General features: G+C 42.6%; 1 protein-coding gene across 28 annotated transcripts in view; it reads left to right on the plus strand.

The window, feature by feature from the left end:
* The window catches only part of ARMC9 (armadillo repeat containing 9), a 181,889-nt gene that overhangs the window by 24,400 nt on the left and 138,287 nt on the right, over window positions 1-19,202 (plus strand). For 15 of the 28 annotated variants that reach the window (XM_063712517.1, XM_054548730.2, XM_063712518.1 and 12 more), the window contains 3 exon segments: window positions 3,956-3,980; window positions 12,440-12,597; window positions 17,141-17,239. In XM_063712517.1, coding sequence (XP_063568587.1) covers window positions 3,956-3,980; window positions 12,440-12,597; window positions 17,141-17,239 — 282 coding nt within the window. 28 annotated transcript variants of the gene reach the window in all.

Here is a 19,202-nt window from a genome sequence, read left to right on the forward strand (position 1 = left end):
TTTTGAAGCAAATAGAGACCACCTATGGTTTTAGAGCAGATTTTATTTAGAATAGCACACTAGCTTAGGTTGCCTCATTAAATCGGGATAATTAATAGTGTTGCTTTCATATTTACAAGGTCAATGATTATTAGTGGCAGGGCCTATAGAGATCAACTTCTATATCATTGGATCTCTGAGACTTTCTTTTTGGCTAGGTCTTATTTTGATGTCACGTGGCTAGAAGTTGTCTTGGTAGAAAAGAAAGTTTGTCTTCTTGTAAAAGAATTCCTTGGGATGATTGTCCCTTTGCAGAATGTCACTTAACCACTTTTAAGGCCTTCAGGCCATGGCATATGGATCGGGTGACCATCTAACTTGTCATTCAAATTGGGACTTCCTTTTAAATAACTTTATTGAGGTGTAAATTTACATACCATAAAATCTACCCATGGTAAGTGTACAATTTAAGCTTTTTGGCAAACGTACAGAGCTGTGCAGTATCACCACAGTCTGGTTCAAACTGGGACACTTTTGAGAGTAAAAAGGGGCAGTAACTGGACAAAGTACCAGGGTGACAGGTGTAAATAGAGCCTGTTTCAGGAAGAGCAGAACATTAGGTCACCCAACCCATGGAAGACTAATTTCCCAAAGGTTATTAGTTTTTAAAGACAAGTATCTCCTTTTATTTGGAATAAAAATGTATCCAAAGTTATTTCATAACAAGAACATAATGTTTTGAATGGTAAAATTGGTCATTGTTTTGTTTAATTTCATGAAAAATTTAGGCTACTTTGCCGCGTAATACCTTCTGCTTCCTTTCTAACTCCAAAGCATTTGACTTTCTTGACCTAATTGGGGTTTTATTTGTCACTAGGATTCCATGCCACGTTTCTACTTGAGCTTCCTAAGCCTTCCCTGTTGCCTGTATTCAAATTCCTTAGCCTGGTCTGAGCCAAACAGACTGATCTACAGCTCTCCTCTCTGCCTTTATATCCTTAAGGCTTTTTTTTAAATTCTTCTCTTTACCTACGTACCACAATGTTTGCATATCCAAACCTTTTTCTTCCTAGAGTTCCATATACAGTGACTTTCAATGAAACTAGAACTTTTCCAACTTGACTTATAATTATTTGAACATGCTTTAAAAAAGTATTTATCAGCTTAATTTTTTTTTTTTTTTTTTGATACTTCTCCTTGTGGAACAGGGCTGCCCCATAGGCAGTGTGCCCAGAGTAGCTCAGCTTAATAATTATAGGTGCCAATATGTTAAGAATCTAATCAAAATTATTTACATGGTAAATTATATTAGTTATATTGATAATATATTAGTATACTCAAAACAGTACCTGACTGGGGCCCATGGCTCACGCCTGTAATCCCAGCACTTTGAGAGGCTAAGGCGGGAGGATCACTTGAGCCCAGGAGTTTGAGCCCAGCGTGGGCAACATGTTGAAACCCTATCTCTGCAAAAAGTACAAAAAGTTAGCTGAGCATGGTAGCATCCACATGACTATAGTCCCAGCTATCTGGGGGAGACAGGTGGGCGAATCACCTGAGCCTGAGAAGTTGAGGCTGCATTGAGCTGTGTATTTTGCCATTGAACTTCAGCCTGGGCAACATAGACCCTGTCTCAAAAAAATAAGAATAAAAAAAAATCATGGTACCTATTTTATAGGAAGAGTATGAAGATTGAGTTAATACATATAACTTGTGTGAAACAGTCCAGTATATAGTAAGCGCTTGATAACTGTTAGCTGCTGGCATTAGAGTTTTTAAGTACTTGTCACCTTTCATCCTATTCCACATGCTTTGAAGCATATGCTGAAATATAGCAGGTAACTATAAATAACATCCTAATATTTTCCTTGTTACATGAAAATACTTGTAGTTCAGTTCAATACATTAAGCTTCTACTATGAGTCAAATATTGTTCTAGGATTTAGGGATATAAAGAAAAGGCCAAGATGTAATTCTCTTAGCCAAACTGGAGCTTTGAACAATAAAATAGGAGTCTGTGAGGCAAACAGAGGAGGGATGGGAATTACAGGTAGAGGGAACAGCCTGTGCAAAGGCACTGAGACAGTGCCTGGGAAACTGAAATAATTTAATATTACTGGAGCAGAGTATTGACATAGACAAACTCAGAGACTAGGCAGGGCCTAGGTCATAAAGGTTTATGCCAAGTCCTATAAGGAATAAGGAGCCTTTGAAGCATTTTAAGTAAGAGAGTAACAGTTGTATTTGCAAAAAATCACTTTTTACTTCCTGATTATAAAATCAACTATATTCCTTATAGAAAATTTGGAAAGTACAGAAAGGTATTTAATACAGACATACACCCAAATTGTAATAAATGTAGGTACATGTATGCGTGTGTATATTTCTATGCATTTTTATCAAAGTAAGAGAACATCTTCCCATATCATTAAATAGCCTTCAAAAGCAGGTTAAGTTCCCTCAGAGGTTTAAACATAGAGTTACCACATGACCCAGGAATTGGTCCTGGCTGTACACCCAAGAGCTATATACCCTAGCTATATACCTAAGAGAAATGAAAACATACATATGTCCACACAACAACCTGTACACAAATGTTCATAGTAACGTTATTCATAATAGCCAAAAAAATGCAAACAACCCAAATGTCTATCATCTTATGAATGGATAAACAAACTGTGGTGTTATCCAAATGATGGAATATCATTTGATATCATCCAGCCATAAAAAGGAATGAAGCACTGATTCACGCTGTAACATGAATGATCCTTGAAAGCATTGTGCTAACTGAAAGAAGCCAGTGGCAGGGACCAGGTATTATATGACTCTATTCATAAAATGTCCAAAAGAGGCAAATCTGAAGAGACAGAAAGTATATTAGTGGTTGCCAGGGGCTGGGGAGAGCAGGGAAAATGGGAGTAACTGCCAGTGGGTACAGGGTTTCTTTTGGAAGATGATGAAAATGTTCTAAAATTGATTGTAGTTATGGTTGCATAACTCTGAAAATACTGAAAACCATTGAAATGTACACATTGATTGATGATTGATTGATTAATTGATTGATTGATTGAGTCAGAATTTTACTCTTGTCACCCAGGCTGGAGTGAAATGGCGTGATCTTGGCTCACTGCAACCTCCGCCTCCCAGGTTCAAGCGATTCTCCTGCCTCAGCCTCCCGAGTAACTGGGATTACAGGCACCTGCTACCATACCCGGCTGATTTTTGCATTTTTAGCAGAGACAGGGTTTCACCATGTTGGCCAGGCTGGTCTCAAACTCCTGATCTCAGGTAATCCACCCGCCTCGGCCTCCCAAATTGCTGGGATTACAGGCATGAGCCACTACACCTGCCTGAAAGGTACACTTTAAATAGGGGAATTATACAGTATGTGAATAAAGCTATTACCAAAATATTAAGGAAAAGTTTAAGACAAATTAAGGGAAAAGAAACATGTTAAGTAACTGTCTTCAGTCATGCAGCCAGACGTGTGGGAACTGAGATTTGAACCCAGGCAGTCTGGCTCCAGAGTCCGTGGTCTTAGCAACACTGTGCTATGCTGTTTTCACCTCAATATCAATTTCCTTAGGATAAAGCTTTGAATTGAAGTTAGAGTTGAATTATGTATAAAATCAGATTTGCATTTTTAGTTGGCTTGGTAGCAGTGGGGAAGGCCTTTGCTACTTGGTAGCAGTGGGGAAGGGGATAGGAAGGGGATAGGAGGCTGTTGAAGTAGTGCAAGACTTGAATTCAGACAGTGATAGTTGAGATGGGGAGAAGAGGACTTGTTTGGGAGTGAGTCAGGCCAGTATGGAGAAGTTGCTTAGCTATTTATAGCAACAGTTGGAGCTGACCCTCCCGGCTCCGAGAACTCTGTTTCACCATGCTGAGGTGCTTTCTCACATTGGCCACAGGATGTCCGATACCCCAAGTACCGTTCCCTGAATGCCTGTTTTCCTGAACTTCTTTTTCATCCTAGAAGGAGAATGGACAAAGTAACAAAGGTAAATCATCTAGATTTAAATTTGTCTAAAAACAACTTTGTCAGTTCAGGTTTTAAGTAGTAAGATCAGTGCAAAGATGGAGAGAATTCATGATTTTGGCTTTAAGAGTCTAAATATTTATGAAAGGCTTTGCAGTCATAGTGATCTGCAGTTCCTTGAGGCCCATTTTCAGGAGGGCTGGTATTGTTAGCTTCATCTTGCATGTCAGATAGCTAAGCCTTGGAGGAATGAAGAGAATCCAATAATATCCCAAAGGGAGGTAACTGCAGCAGCAGCACATTTTCCCTAGAAGGTGTAGGCCGGCATGGGTAAGGATAGAGTTCTTTTAATTTAATTTATTTTAATTATTTTAATATTTAACTTTTACCTTGAACTAGTCAACTGGGGTCTTCGAAGACATATGGAGTACCCATTCTTATCAAGCATTTTCCATTCCAAAGTAGGAATTCCAGTCTTCAGTTTGTAGCATAAAGTGTTATTTTTCCATGGTCGATCATTTTTACCAGAACTATTCACTTTTGAGTAAGGTGAGAAAAAGTGTAGTTAATATGAAGTTGGTGGCCTCAGCTGGGGCACTGTGCCTCAGTGTTGCCTTTGATACTACATTTTGACAGCTGCTTAAATGATGATGCTGGAAAGGGCCTGTGATGCGCGTCATCCCTCTGGTGAGTATTGATGGCATAACCTTCAGTTCCCAGCAGGTGGAGTGTGACTACAGGAGATCTTGTTCCATGCGCCAGCACATTTGCCCTTTCAAAGCAGAGTCATGTCAGAGAGGATTTTAGAACTTCCTGCCATTGCTTTTTGCTCTTTCTTTTTAGGGAGTGAAACTCTTAAAGAAAGGAAGCATTAATTAGTAAATTATTTAGCTCTTTGCTCACCAGGGAGTTGGCAGATGAGCAATGGGGTTTGTCAGCCTCAGGGATAGCTTGGGTTTGGGTTTGTCACTCAAGATGGCTTTGGCAGTGTCAGCCTTTGACAAGGCTTTGGATGCTTGGTTTTGCTCTTGGTAGCCTCAAGCATCCCCAGCTCAGCTGTTCTAAGTGTGCGACTGGTTCTGCCAGCCATGCTGACCCTTCTGTCGCTCAGAGGGGACAGGCCCTGCTGGTCCTTCATGGAGGAGCAGGGCTACAGATATGGCCCCATGGGATCAACCTAGACTGCTCCAAGGGTCACAGGAGCACCCTGAGTCTTGGAGCTCCGCAAGGTTGCCCTGCCCCCAGTACAGTATGTGGAGGAAGAGTCCCAGCCTGCATCCTCAGCGCTGCAGGCCCGCTGTCTCTGTGCTAGCCTAGGCCCAGGCCTTGGCCACGGTGCGTCCCGGGCCAGTTTGCTCACATCCAACACAGCTGGCATCTTCAACTGGGCTGGGACTTTGGATCTTGCCCTGCAGCTCCTGGAAATGCACTTCAGCCCACTGTTCCATTGCTGCCTGACAGACCATCCCGACTTGGTGGCACAAAACAACGACATTCACTTATAATGGTGATGATGACCCTGCATGGTCTGGGAGCTGTGGGCTCAGTTAAGCTGTTCTCCCTCAGCATGTGTCTCAGGTGCAGTCAGGTGGAGCGGGCTGGGGCCAACTCCAAGGCACTCACACGCAGAGTGGTGGTCGGTGCTGGCTGTCACCTGGGGTCTCAGCAGAGGCCCTTGACGAGAACACCTGCGTGGCCTTTCCTTGTGCTGTGGGCTTCCTCCAGGCGTGTTGCCTGGTTTCCAAGGGTGAATGTCCCCAGAGAGAGCCAGGAGGAAGCTGTATCACTTTTTCTAACCCAGCCTCTGAAGTAAGTCAGTCATCTCTGCTGCATTCTGTTTCTTGCAAGTGAATTCCTAAGGCCCCCTCACCTTCAGAGGAAGGAGATTACATTCCTCTTCTTCATGGGAAGGATGGTGTGTCAAAGACTACAGGCATTTTAAAACCACCCCCACACCCTGCCTCTCTGGACCCTAGAGAACTGCCTTAGTTGTTAGTTGAATCTGCCAAGTCGCTGTTCTGAACTAGCATTTGGACCCCCAGGCAGTGGGGGCGGGAAGGTGGTGAGAAACTTCTCTCTGGTTGCTGAGTTTCTGCAGCTCATGTCCCCCTAGCATGCACTGCATTTTTGAGCATAGCTTTCTTCTGGGAGCATTATGTCAATCTGATAAGTGGCCCAGTTTTGCAGATCAAATAAACATGGGAAGGGGAATGCAAATAAAAGAACTGTGTTTCTCTACAGGTTTTTAATGTTGGAATTTCAGTAAGGAGACCAGTTTTTAAGCCTTCTTTAGGGTCGATTTTAACTGAGTTTTCTGGAAGCCAAGCAGAATGGCTGTGGATTTGAGTCTGGCAAGCAAAGTGCGTCTGTGACGGAGTGAACTCTGTAATGCGGTGTTGCTATGGAGATTGGAGATTCACATTTTGGGCCCAGGCATGACAGTCATTTGTCACCCCCTTGTCCCCTCATCCTGCAGCTAAGGCTGTAATAACCAAAGGCACAGACATGCCCCCAGTTTAATTTAATTCTAGACTCAGTCATTGTTTTAAATGAAGTGGTTACGTGATATCATTGTTCTGTATATCTTGATAGGAAGTTTTCACGGTTAAGTGAGATTACCAGAAGCTTTTAAAGAACGCAGGAAAGGTACTTGCAGCAGAAACTTCTCTCAAAAGGGATTACATTTGAAATGTTGTGTGGAATAAAAACAGGTTGACAGTATAGTAACATCGGATTATTATTTTCACCTAGTCACTTAAAAAGGATATAGAAATAGTATCTTTTGGCATTTCTAGCATGAATTGATTCAACCCTTTCAGAATGAGCAGTTGATCATTTTTCTGGAGTTTGGAGCCCTAAACAGTATTTTAAAAAATAATGACTCATATTCATAAGTTACATTATAACTTTCTTCATCCAGTATCTGTGGATTAGCAAAGTAGCAAAGAGGTAATTTTTATCTGAATACAAACAGGAAAGAGTATATCATTATAAAGACAGAGTGGTTAATTTTAGCTTTTTATAGGGGGTGAGAAAAACAATTCCATATTTAAAAGTTGATCATTTTGTCTTGAGCAGCCAATTAAAATCTCATTTACCCTTTAAAAAAAAGTGCAGTGCCCTAAGTGAAGTAGAAAAGTTAAAAAAGAAAGCTTGAGTGGCGGGGGAGAGATTTACATCACTGTTATGTCAGTAGTTTTGGATATGAAGAGTCTCAATAAATTTCACTGGCATGACTAAGATGGTTTTATTAGAATAACATGGAGGTTATAATAAGACATCTCCATTAAAAGTTGAGGTCTTGCCACTAGGCGTGGTGGCTCATGCCCGTAATCCCAGCACTGTGGGAGGCTGAAGTGGGAGGATAGCTTGAGGCCAGGAGTTTGTGACCAGCCTGGCCAACATAGTGAGACCCTATTGCTATAAAAACTAAAAAAAATTAACCGAGTGTGGCGACGTACATCTGAAGTCCCAGATACTCAGGAGGCTGAGATGGAAGGATGGTTTGAGCCCAGGAGTTGCAGTGAGCTATGATCGCACCACTGCACTAGTCCAGGTGGCAAAGCCAGACTCCATCTCAAAAGAAAAAAAAAAAAAAAGAAGAGGAAATTGAGGTCTTGCATGGCAAGGCATCTTGGCTTAGTTGTTCTTGTCTCATAAAACTTTTGACAGGGAAAACAGAAAGTCCTGTTTAATGCTCTGAAATAAGCTGATGTGTTTGAGCTGTCACCCACATAGCTTCTAGTCATGGACAGGTCTTGTTTGTAGCTAGTTAAGGTATCTGCAAGGTGATGTCTCTGGGTAGGAGGCTCTCCTCCTAAAGAGTATACAGTTGTCCCTCAGTATCTACAGGGATTGCTTCCAGGACCCCCACAGATAACTAAAATCAACAGATGCTCAAGTCCTTTATGTAAAATGGCATGGTATTTGCATACAACCTACATACATCCTCCCATATACATTAAGTCATCTCTGGATTACCTATACCTAATACAGTGTAAATGCTGTGTATATTGTTGTTATACCATTTTGTTTATGACATGAAAATGATATGAAAAAAAGTCTGTATGTCTTCAGTACAGGTGCTTCTTTTCCCGAATATTTTCAGCCTGAGGTGGTTGAATCCACAGATGTAGTACCCATGGATATGGAGTGCTGACTGTATTTGAAAATGGTCGCAAACATTTCAGCCCTATTGCCTGCTTCTCTCTTTCCAATAGGCTGCAGGCAGTTAGGCCTTTTATCCCGGAGATGTGCCACACTTTGAAATTGTCGTAAATTCTGATTCTAGGTTCCCAAGGCAAAAGTTCCACAGATAATCTCTTATGTTTAGTAAATTGCAGAATGAACTTCTGGGGGGAAGGGTTCCTTTGTGCAGTCCAGAGGGACTGCTTTGGGGACATTCACATTGGTGATTTGGGAGGTCATTGAGCCTAGCTAATGGGTTTTGATACTTGATTCATCATGTACCACTTGGTCTGTGTTGAGAAAGTTTGCATAGATGTTCTCCAATACTTACGACTGCAATATGGGATTATGAATAGTATTCTGTAGAATTTTCATCTTTGGAAGTTTTAACTTATCTAATTTTGAACTCTGTTATATATATGAAAAACTTTATTTGTATTTATTTATTTTTTTGAGACAGCGCTGTTGCCCAGGCTGGAGTGCCGTGGCATGATCTTGGCTCACTGCAACCTCTGCCTCCTGGGTTCATGCGATTCTAGTGATCTAGTAAGATCACTAGTGAGATTCTAGTAATCTCAGCCACCCGAGTAGCTGGGATTACAGGCGCGTGCCACCATGCCCAGCTAATTTTTGTACTTTTAGTAGAGACGGGATTTCACCACGTTGGCCAGGCTGGTCTCGAACTCCTGGCTTCAAGCAATTTGATTGCCTTGGCTTCCCAAAGTGCTGGGATTATAGATGTGAGCCACCATGCTCCACCTGAAAAAAAAATTTTTTTTTTGAGATGAAGTCTGGCTTGGTTGCCCAGCCTGGAGTGCAGTGGCATGATCTTGGCTCACTGCAACCTCCTGCTCCCGGGTTCAAGCAATTGTCCTGCCTCAGCCTCCCGAGTAGCTGTGATTACAGGAGTGCGCCACCACGCCCTGCTAATTTTTGTATGTTTAGTAGAGACGGGGTTTCCCAATGTTGGCCAGGCTTGTGTCGAACTCCTGACCTCAGGTGATCTGCCTGCCTTGGCCTCCCAAAATGCTGGGATAACAGGCGTGAGCCACTGTTCCTGGCTGAAAAACTGTAATAATAGCACAAATTTAACACATTCCTTTTTTTTTTTTTTTTTTGAGACGGAGTCTTGCTCTGTCACCAGGCTGGAGTGCAGTGGTGCAATCTCGGCTCACCACAACCTCCACCTCCCTGGTTCAAGCGAGTCTACTGCCTCAGCCTCCTGAGTAGCTGGGACTACAAGTGTGCACCACCACGCCCGGCTAATTTTTGTATTTTTTGTAGAGATGGGGTTTCACTGTGTTGGCCACGATGGTCTTGATCTCTTGACCTCGTGATCCACCCGCCTCAGCCTCCCAAAGTGCTGGGATTACAGGAGTGAGCCACCGCGCCTGGCCAAATTTATCACATTCTAAGAGGCAGAAGGTAGTGACCCCCTTTCCCTAATGTTTAAGGAAATCTTGATAAATGATTTTCAGGGACATTCTCAGGGGAGTCAAGTACTGGATGTAAATTCATGCCAGGTGACTTTTTTTTTTTGAGACGGAGTTTCGCTCTTGTTGCCCTGGCTGGAGTACAATGGCGTGATCTCGGCTCACTGCAACCTCCACCTCCCAGGTTCAAGCAATTCTCCTGCCTCAGCCTCCCAAGTAGCTGGGATTACAAGCATGCACCACCACACCTGGCTAATTTTGTATTTTTAGTGGAGATGGGGTTTCACCATGTTGGCCAGGCTGGCCTCGAACTGTTGACCTCAGGTGATCCACCTGCCTTGGCCTCCCAAAGTGTTGGGATTACAGGTATGAGCCACTGCGCCCGGCCTTTGCCAGATGACTTTTTAAAGTTATCTTTCAAAACTGAGATTTGTGGATGTTGAATAATAATAATAATTCATTATCATTGATATTTGGGGTTTTTAATTATTTATTTATTTATTTATTTTTGAGACAGAGTCTCACTCTGTCACCCAGGCTGGAGTGCAGTGGTGTGATCTCAGCTCACTGTAACCTCCACCTCCTGGGTTCAAGCAATTCTCTTGCCTCAGCCTACTGAGTAGCTGGGACTACAGGTGCGTGCCACCACGCCTGGCTAGTTTTTGTATTTTTAGTAGAGACGGGGTTTCACCATGTTGGCCAGGCTGGTCTCAAACTCCTGATCTCAGGTGATCCACCCGCCTTAGCCTCCCAAAGTGCTGGGATTACAGGCGTGAGCCACCACGCCCAGCTGAAGATATTTTGGGTTTTAATAGTAAAAATATTTTACTTCTGTACATAAACAGTAATCAAACATGAAGGTTTTTGAAATACAATTTGAATGTAGGTTTTTAGAACACAAATTAGGAAGAATGGTTAACTTATGTTATCTCAAACCTGTGGTGTGCACCAGATCCATTTGAGGAGTTTGTTGACTATATAGACACTCAGACCCCACTCAATGTCTAGAAAATCAGAATCTCTGGGAGTGAGGCCTGATCATCTTTATTTGTGGGTGATTCTGATGTATTTCAGAGCTTGCGTGCCACTGCTTTAGGATGGAACCTTTCTGCCACTTTTAAAAGTTACTTGTGGCCGGGCGCGGTGGCTCACGCCTGTAATCCCAGCACTTTGGGGGGCCGAGGCAGGTGGATCACCTGAGGTCAGGAGTTCAAGACCAGCCTGACCAACATGAAGAAACACCGTCTGTACTAAAAATACAAAATTAGCCGGGCATGGTGGCACATGCCTGTAATCCCAGCTACTCGGGAGGCTGAGTCAGGGGAATCGCTTGAACCCGGGAGGCGGAGGTTGCAGTGAGCCGAGATCACACCATTGCACTCCAGCCTAGGCAACAAGAGCAAAACTCCATCTCAAAAAAAAAGTTATCTACTTATATAGAAATGTATTTACAAAGTCTTTCACCCCTTTCCATGAAATGAAATAGTAGTAATAGCCACCACTATATAACCTTCTCTAGGCCAGCCATTGTGCTAGGCATGTTGAGTGTCTTTTTTTAAATTTAATCTTCACAATAACCCATCAAGGCAATTATTGTCTCCATTTTATAGGTTAAGAAATGAGAATTACAGAGTTAAATATTTTATCTGTGGTTACCCAGCAAAAAGGTAATAGAGTAGGGATTTGAGCCCAGGTCTGTATAATTTTAAAATATCTCTCCATATGCTTGAAACCTGTTCCACAATGAAGACTTCAAATATTGTACAGTACTTGGATCAGGACGTTAGTGAGTTACTCTGGGTTTGGGGGCACTGTTACCTCCTTTCGTCCAAAGTGTGACCTTCAAGAAAGAGGGAAGGTGGTACGGGCAAAGAAGTGCCAACACCAATGAGGATTTGCCTATTCCTGCCGAGACCAGAGTGGCTTGGCTTCAGTGTCTTTAGGGCTGCCCACGGGGGGATTCCAAGCAGAGGATCCTAGAGCCTTCTAAGCTGCTTGCTCTGAGGCCTGGTGGAAGTGGTTTTATTCTTTATCAAACTGACAGAATGATGGAATCTCTTCTCCTTCTGGATTCTTGTTTTTCCTAGCAGTAGTCAAGCAGCCCAAAGTTTTATTTAAAATAAAGAAGTGTCCTGCAGATAAGAATTGTCCCCCAGACAACTTCATAATACAAAAACAGAGAAAAAGACACAGGTTTGATTCAAGCATTTTATGAGCTCAGTTTAGAATAAAACATTCTTTTCTCTTTTTTTGTGACAGAGTCTCGCTCTGTTGCCCAGTTGCCCAGGCTGGAGGACAGTGGCACGATCTTGGCTCACTGCAACTGCTGCCTCCCAGGTTCAAGCAATTCTTGTGCCTCAGACTCCTGAGTAGCTGAGATTATAGGCGAGCACCACCATGCCTGGCAAATTTTTGTATTTTTTTAGTAGAGATGGGGTTTCACCATGTTGCCCAGGCTGGTCTCCAACTCCTGGCCTCAAGTGATCTGCCCGCCTCGGCCTCCCAAAGTATTGAGATTACAGGCGTGAGCCACCACTAGCCCTAGACATGTTTATTTTCTTAGACCTAGAAGAACTAAAAGAAATTGCATGAGGTTCAGTCAAGGGAATAGATTTTCTTAGGAAACCCAGTGAGGATTGAGTTGAACTTCCCGAAAACGAAATTTTTAGTCAGTGGTTACAAAGCACTATGTAAATAAATGTGGCATAAAATAGAAGTAAGTGTGAAACACAAATAGTGTCCAGTTTATTGTTACAACGAAACATTCTGACAAAAAGTATGGTAGTTCTTTGAGAAGAATACAATTATTTTTCATATTGTGGATTTTTATTGATGTGGTTTGTTTTAACTGTCTTCCTAGAAATGTTGCAGCAGCTCCACCAGCAGCTGGTTGAAGCTGAACGTAGGTCAATGACATACCTCAAACGGTACAATAAGATCCAGGCCGACTACCACAATCTCATTGGAGTCACAGCAGAGCTGGTGGATTCTCTAGAGGCCACAGTCAGCGGCAAGATGGTAAGGAAGATCCCCAATTGTGTGTATGTCTTTTGGCAATGAAGAAGGCTTATGAGCATGGACTATGTTGATATGGCAGATGGAGCCTGCCTCTCTCCATTCCAAGCCAGTGGTGCCTGCTGCTCTATTTCCAAAAGCCAACAGGCATGAAGGAGATAAAGCTGATATTTTTTACTGTTTTTATCAAGCTGCTTGCAGTGTTTTACCCATTTTTCTTAACGTACTATCTGCCATATCTTTATTTCTCTACTTTATTCTTTTGTTTTCTTTTGTTTTTGAGACAGAGTTTTGCTCTTGTTGCCCAGGTTGGAGTGCAATGGTGTGATCTTGGCTCACTGCAACCTCTGCCTCCCAGATTCAAGTGATTCTCCTGCCTCAGCCTCCTGAGTAGCTGGGATTACAGGCATGTGCCACCACACCCAGCTAATTTTGTATTTTTAGTAGAGACAGGGTTTCTCCATGTTGGTCAGGCTGGTCTCGAACTCCTGACCTCAGGTGATCTGCCAGCCTTGGCCTCCCAAAGTGCTGGTATTACAAGTGTGAGCCACTGCGCCTGGCCCTTTTTAAAAAATATATTTTTCAAAAAATTGAGACAGGGTCTTGCTTTGTTGCCCAGGCTGATTTTGAACACCTGGGCTCAAGTGAGCCTCCCACCTTGGCCTCCCAAAGTCCTGGGGATTACAGGTGTGAGCCATTGCACCCAGCCTCTACCTGATTAATATTAGCAAAGGATAAATTGTCTGGCAACAGAAAAGTATGTGCTAGCAAAAAAATGAGGGGGACATGCCCTGCTGTCATATAGGAAAGCCACTGATTTTCTAATATTGGTTTCGTATCCAGCTACCTTTCTGAATCCCATTAATCTTGGGTTTTTTTATTTATTCTTCTTTGTTCTAGATTGACAGTCATGTTATCATCAAATAATATTTGTGTTTTGCTTTTAAAATTTATCTTAACTTTTTTTTCTTAGTACATTGGCTATGGCCTATGGGATATTGTTGAATAATGTCATCATGGGCGTCTTTATCTCATTCCTGACTTTTTATAAAGTACAATAAAATCTATTTGTGGATATACAGATTTTTAAAAAATTGAAGTAACTGTAGATTCACACTGCAGTTATAAAAAATAATTCAGGCCAGGCACAGTGGCTCACGCCTGTAATCCCAGCACTTTGGAAGGCTGAGGCGGGAGGATCACTTGAGGCCAGAAGTTTGAAACTACTCTGGGCAATATGGTGAGACCTCTGTCAATAAAAATATACAATTAAAAATAAAATTAGCCAGGCATGGTGTCTCACACCTGTAATCTCAGCACTTTGGGAGGCTGAGGTGGGCAGATCATCTGAGGTCAGGAGTTCAAGACCAGAGCCCCGGCCAACATGGCGAAACGCTGTCTCTACTAAAAATACAAAAATTTGCCAGGTGTAGTGGAGCACATCTGTAATCCCAGCTACTGGGGAGGCTGAGGCGGGAGGATCTCTTGAACCTGGCTGGCAGAGGTTGCAGTGAGCTAAGATTGCACTCCAGCCTGGGCAACAGCATGAAACTGTGTCTCAAATAAATAAATTTAATTTAATTTAAAAAAAGATGGGTCAGAGGAGGAAAGCTGGACTGTTTACTAGCCTTTCTAATGTAAAAGAACCGTGTTCTCTTGGTAAAAGATTGAAACAATTCAGAGAAGTGTGTAGTAAGGAGCAAAAGCTCCTTCACCACAATGCTGTAGATTCATTTCCTTATTGATGTTCAAGACTGAGATTGTCTTGTGTATTATTTTAGAACATTTCTCTGCATATGCATGTGTGTGTGTGTGTGTGTGTGTGTGTATACACACATGCGTACAGCATTTGTACCCTTAGTTGGGATCATATGATTCATTACTCTTCTGAAACTTGCTGTTTCTCTTTCGATATATCTTGGAGATCTTTCCATATGACCAGATCCACCTCATTCTTTTTAATTCTTATACACAATTGCATTATAAGGGTGAATCATTATCAGATCTCTGGTGATGAACATTTAGATTTTTTGTTTTTTTGTTTGCTATAACAAAAAAATGTTGCAGTGAACATCCTTGTATATACTGTACATCTTGATAAAATTCTAAAAGTGGAATTGCTAGGGCAAAGGTATGGGCATGAGCATTTTGATAGAGGTTGCCAAATTATTTGTCCTAAAATGTCAACAATATCTACTCCCCCAGTAATGTATGAGAGTACCTATTTCTCCACACACGGCAACACCAAATAGGATTAAACTTTGAAATCTGTCAGTTTGGTAAGTAAAACTTGGCATTCTGCATATTTTAATTTAGATTTCTTTAATTATGTATGAGGCTGAGTATATTTTCATGTATTGTTCTTGGCCTCTTGGCCATATGTGTATGTGTATATATATATATACGTATATATATATTTTTTTGGTCAGCCATCCATTTTCTTCACTCATTCTCCTGTTTTAAGCAAGAAAGTGACATGATCAGATTGGCTTATTAGATAAATGATTCTGCTAGCAGTTTCAGAAGTTAAAGGAGGAAACAGTTTCAGAACTGAGGGTTTGATCCAAAGTCTCAAAAGCCACAGAAAACTCCAGAAGAAGAGACCTAAAAAGTATCCAGTGTTTTTGACACTCAGAAGTTCACTGGTCGTGAGCTTTGCCACACGAGTTTCCATGGAGGAACGCAGGTGGAAAGTTGCTCACATTGTATTGAAAGTTGAAGGTGGGTTGAGACAGTAAACGCAAGCGGTTCTTTCAAGGACCTTGGCTGTAAAGAGAAGCTGTTGAGAGGGTAATTGATAGATAAGGATCTAGGGTGAAAAAGAAGAAGAAGAAAATCTAGGGTAGAAGACGGGGAAGGTATGTGTTTAATATGAAATATATGTGAACGTGTTTCTAGTTGTAGGGAAGGAATAAGTATAGAAAGATTAAAAATACAAGATGAAAAAGGTATGTTTTTTGTTCGTTTGTTTGAGACAGGGTCTCACTCTGTTGTCTAGCTGGAGTGCAGTGGTGCAATCTCAGCTCACTGCAGCCTCGACCTCCACAGGCTCAAGCCATCCTTTCACCTCAGCCTTCTGAGTAGCTGGGACTACAGGTGTGTGCCACCGTGCCTGGCTAATTTTTATTTTATTTTTATTAGAGATGGTATTTCACTATGTTACCCAGGGAAGTCTCAAACTCCTGAGCTCAAGTGATCCGCCTGCCTCAGCCTCCCAAAGTGCTGGGATTACAGGCATGAGCCACTATGCCAGGCCTGAAAAAGGAATGTTTAAATTTTAATACTATAGAAATTTACTATAGGAATTCAGAAGGAATGGACTCAGGATAATATAGGAGGTCTAGCCCTGGGATGGGGTTCCTTTTTCTCTGAGTCACTTCACATGTAGCTATGTAACAAAGGATGACAGACCTCTGCCGCAGGATGGACAGAGCCTTTTATGCGGCTGAAGCAGACCAGAAGTCTCTAGCAGATAGGCAGGAGGTCCAGGAGGAGAGAAAAGGGCCCAGCCCTTTCCAGCTCCCCAGGGGTGGAGTAGCCCTGCTTCCCACACAGTCCGGGGGAATGGCCTTCCTCCCACGCAAGTAGATGAGCAAGGGGCTGGGGAGCAGCTGCTTCTACTGCTGTGTGGAAGCTCCCCCAGGTGGAATCATGAAGCTGTGGAAGAGGAGGCTATTTTCAATTATCATGCCTAGAAAAAAGTGTGGAAGGGTGTACACTTTTTAATAGTCGCTATCCTCAGGGATTGGTTTGTGGGGGAAGGGTGGGATTCAGGAGAGGTTGTGGTACTTGTACATTGAAATGAGCATACATTATTTTTCTAAAAAGAAAATGGATGAAAAAAATTCCAAGATGACCACTTTCGATGTTGTATGTCAATCCTGAATTCTCGTAGCTGGTGAGAGAGGCACAGGAGATGCTAAAGGAGAATGCAGGATCCAGCAGTGTTGATGGTGACAGCAGCTCAGCTGCACATTATCGAGCACTGGATAGTTGATTAAAAGCGTTTCCATCACTCATTCAGCAAGCACTGGCCAAGCCACCTGTCATGTGCTAGGCATATCTGTGACCTCATTTACCTGCTCACTGTGGCTGTTACGTTAAAGGTGTGGAAAGCGAGAGGCAGAGCTGTTGGTCTTCTTGAGTCCAGGACTTGAGCCCTGATCTTCAGATTTGAAGCTTGGCTCTCTTTCCCTCACATTATGATTGTCCAGTGACTTTGTTACATGAATTTACCAAAATGGTTTAGGATCTGTTTATTCTACATGACAGTGGAGATAGCTGAAGTGGAGTCAGTTAATTTGCAGTCTGATGGCTCATGAGCACACCTGCAGTGTGTTAGCACCTTGTTCTGTCAGGGCCGGTGCTTTCACTCCTCCCAAGAGCTCTGATGTTAAAGCAAATGATTATTTTTCTGGCTTACATACCTCATCATCATGCCTTACAGAAAGCTGTTGAGAGACCGCTCTAATAATTGCCAGCATGCCTCAGGTGTCCCTCAGTGAGTTTCATGCCATCACCAGATGTCTTTGTGTCCTCCTTGCAGATCACCCCTGAGTACCTCCAGAGCGTCTGTGTCCGCCTGTTCAGTAACCAGATGCGGCAGAGCCTGGCACATAGTGTGGACTTCACGAGGCCTGGGACGGTGAGGCTCTGCACTCAGGGCAGGCTGCCCGTGGTCTAGCCCCCCAGATTTAAAAAGAATGTAACTTTAAAAATAGCATGAAAAAATAACATGCAAGAGGCTGCATTTAAGCTGGCTTATGAAGTCTAGAAACTCCTAGAAAGAAAATAAATCTGTTTTTGAAGAGGGTACAGCTGAAAGCTGGCCGCCTAGGGAGGGTGAGGAGAGAGGCATGTTCTGCCTATCAGTTGCAGCCACTCAGTGGGGGCTCCCAGGGTTGGGGATCAGTAGGAGTGGATGGAAACTTTATTCTCCTTTTTTAAAAGCACTGCCATGGTGGAAGTTGTGTGGTCTAAAGCAGGGGCACTTTTTTTTTCCCCCTAACTTTTTACTTGGAATAATTGCAAAACTGCAAAAGTAGCACAAAGGACACTGGTATATCCTTTACCCAGAGTCACCAGCTGCTAGCATTGGCCCCTTCCTTTGTTGTGTCTCTACACACAAGTGAACACGCACACATATGCACAAAATCTGTTTTCTGAACTATTTGAGGATAAATTATATATATTATGACTCTTTACTCCTACATACTTCAGTGTGTATTTCTTAAGGTTAGGAGTATTCTCTCATATAACTATACAGTTACCAACTTCAGTAAATTTAACATTGATACAGCCTCCTTATCTACTGTCCATTTTCCAATTTTGGTAGTTGAGTCAATAATGTCCTTCATTGCATTTCCCGTCCTCTGGTCATCTAGGGTCAATTGTCACATTGAGTTGGCACAGCTCTTAGCCTCTTCTAATCTCGAACATTTCCTCAGCCTTTCTTTGAGTTATATGACATTAACATGTTAGAAGAATATAATTTTCCCCCTTTAAAAAAAATAGAACATTTTGCTGGGTACAGTGGCTGACGCCTGTAATCCCACCACTTTGGGAGGCCAAGGCGGGTGGATCACGAGGTCAGGAGTTCCAGACCAGCCTGGCCAACATGGTGAAACCCTGTCTCTACTAAAAATACAAAAATTAGCCAGGCATGGTGGCGGGCACCTGTAGCCCCAGCTACTCGGGGGGCTGAGGCAGGAGAATCGCTTGAACCTGGGAGGTGGAGGTTGCAGTGAGCTGAGATCGTGCCATTGCACTCCAGCCTGGGGGACAAGAGCAAGACTTAGTCTCAAAAAAAAAAAAAAAAGAACATTTCTCCTTTTGTGTTTGATATTTCCTTATAATTAGATTCAGGTTATGCATCCCTGAATCACCTAGGCCAAATATGACATAGGTAATCGTGTGTCCTCCTTAAACTAGCACACCTGAAGGCCCACGGTTTTGAGGCAGGCATTCTTAACCAGGGGAGACACCATTGTCTCTCAAAGTCTTCAAAGTACAGGAACCCATGGGTCAGGAGCTCACACCAACCTGCTGCCCCATTCACAGGCTGGGTGGGTGAAGCCCTGTGAAGCCAGCTGTATAGATTTGGAATGAGGCTCCTGTGTGATCCTGAGGCACCCCTGTGGGTCAGAGCCACAGCTTTTAAGTAAGGGTTTGCACATTAATATAATATTAGAGTCTTAATAAAAAGAAGCCTTTTTTTTAGTATTTAAAAGAAAATTTATACCCTACCTAATTCTCAAGTAGATTTGAAGAAGTTTATTATAATATGAGAAAACATAAATATGAGAAACGAGAAGGTAGAAAATAAAAATAAGTAAAGCAATTGTGGTTAAGGGAAAATAAGGGTGGGAAAAATAAAAGTAAGCAAGGGCTAAGGCTGGTACAAAAAATGCATGCTGTGAATTGCCTCTCTGGAGAGGCAGGCTGCAGACTGGGCTCTGAGCTCTCTAGCAGTCTGTGCAAAAAGGGAAACATGAGCAGTTGCATGATTCCCAGTGCTTATAAAGCAGGAGAGGGCAGTTACATAACTTTTATTATGTAATATTTCCTGCATCCAAAACAACATATGTGCTGCATATGCGGGCTAGGAA

Source organism: Pongo abelii, chromosome 11 (genome assembly GCF_028885655.2).
Source record: "Pongo abelii isolate AG06213 chromosome 11, NHGRI_mPonAbe1-v2.0_pri, whole genome shotgun sequence".
NCBI classification, from domain to species: Eukaryota; Metazoa; Chordata; class Mammalia; order Primates; family Hominidae; genus Pongo; species Pongo abelii.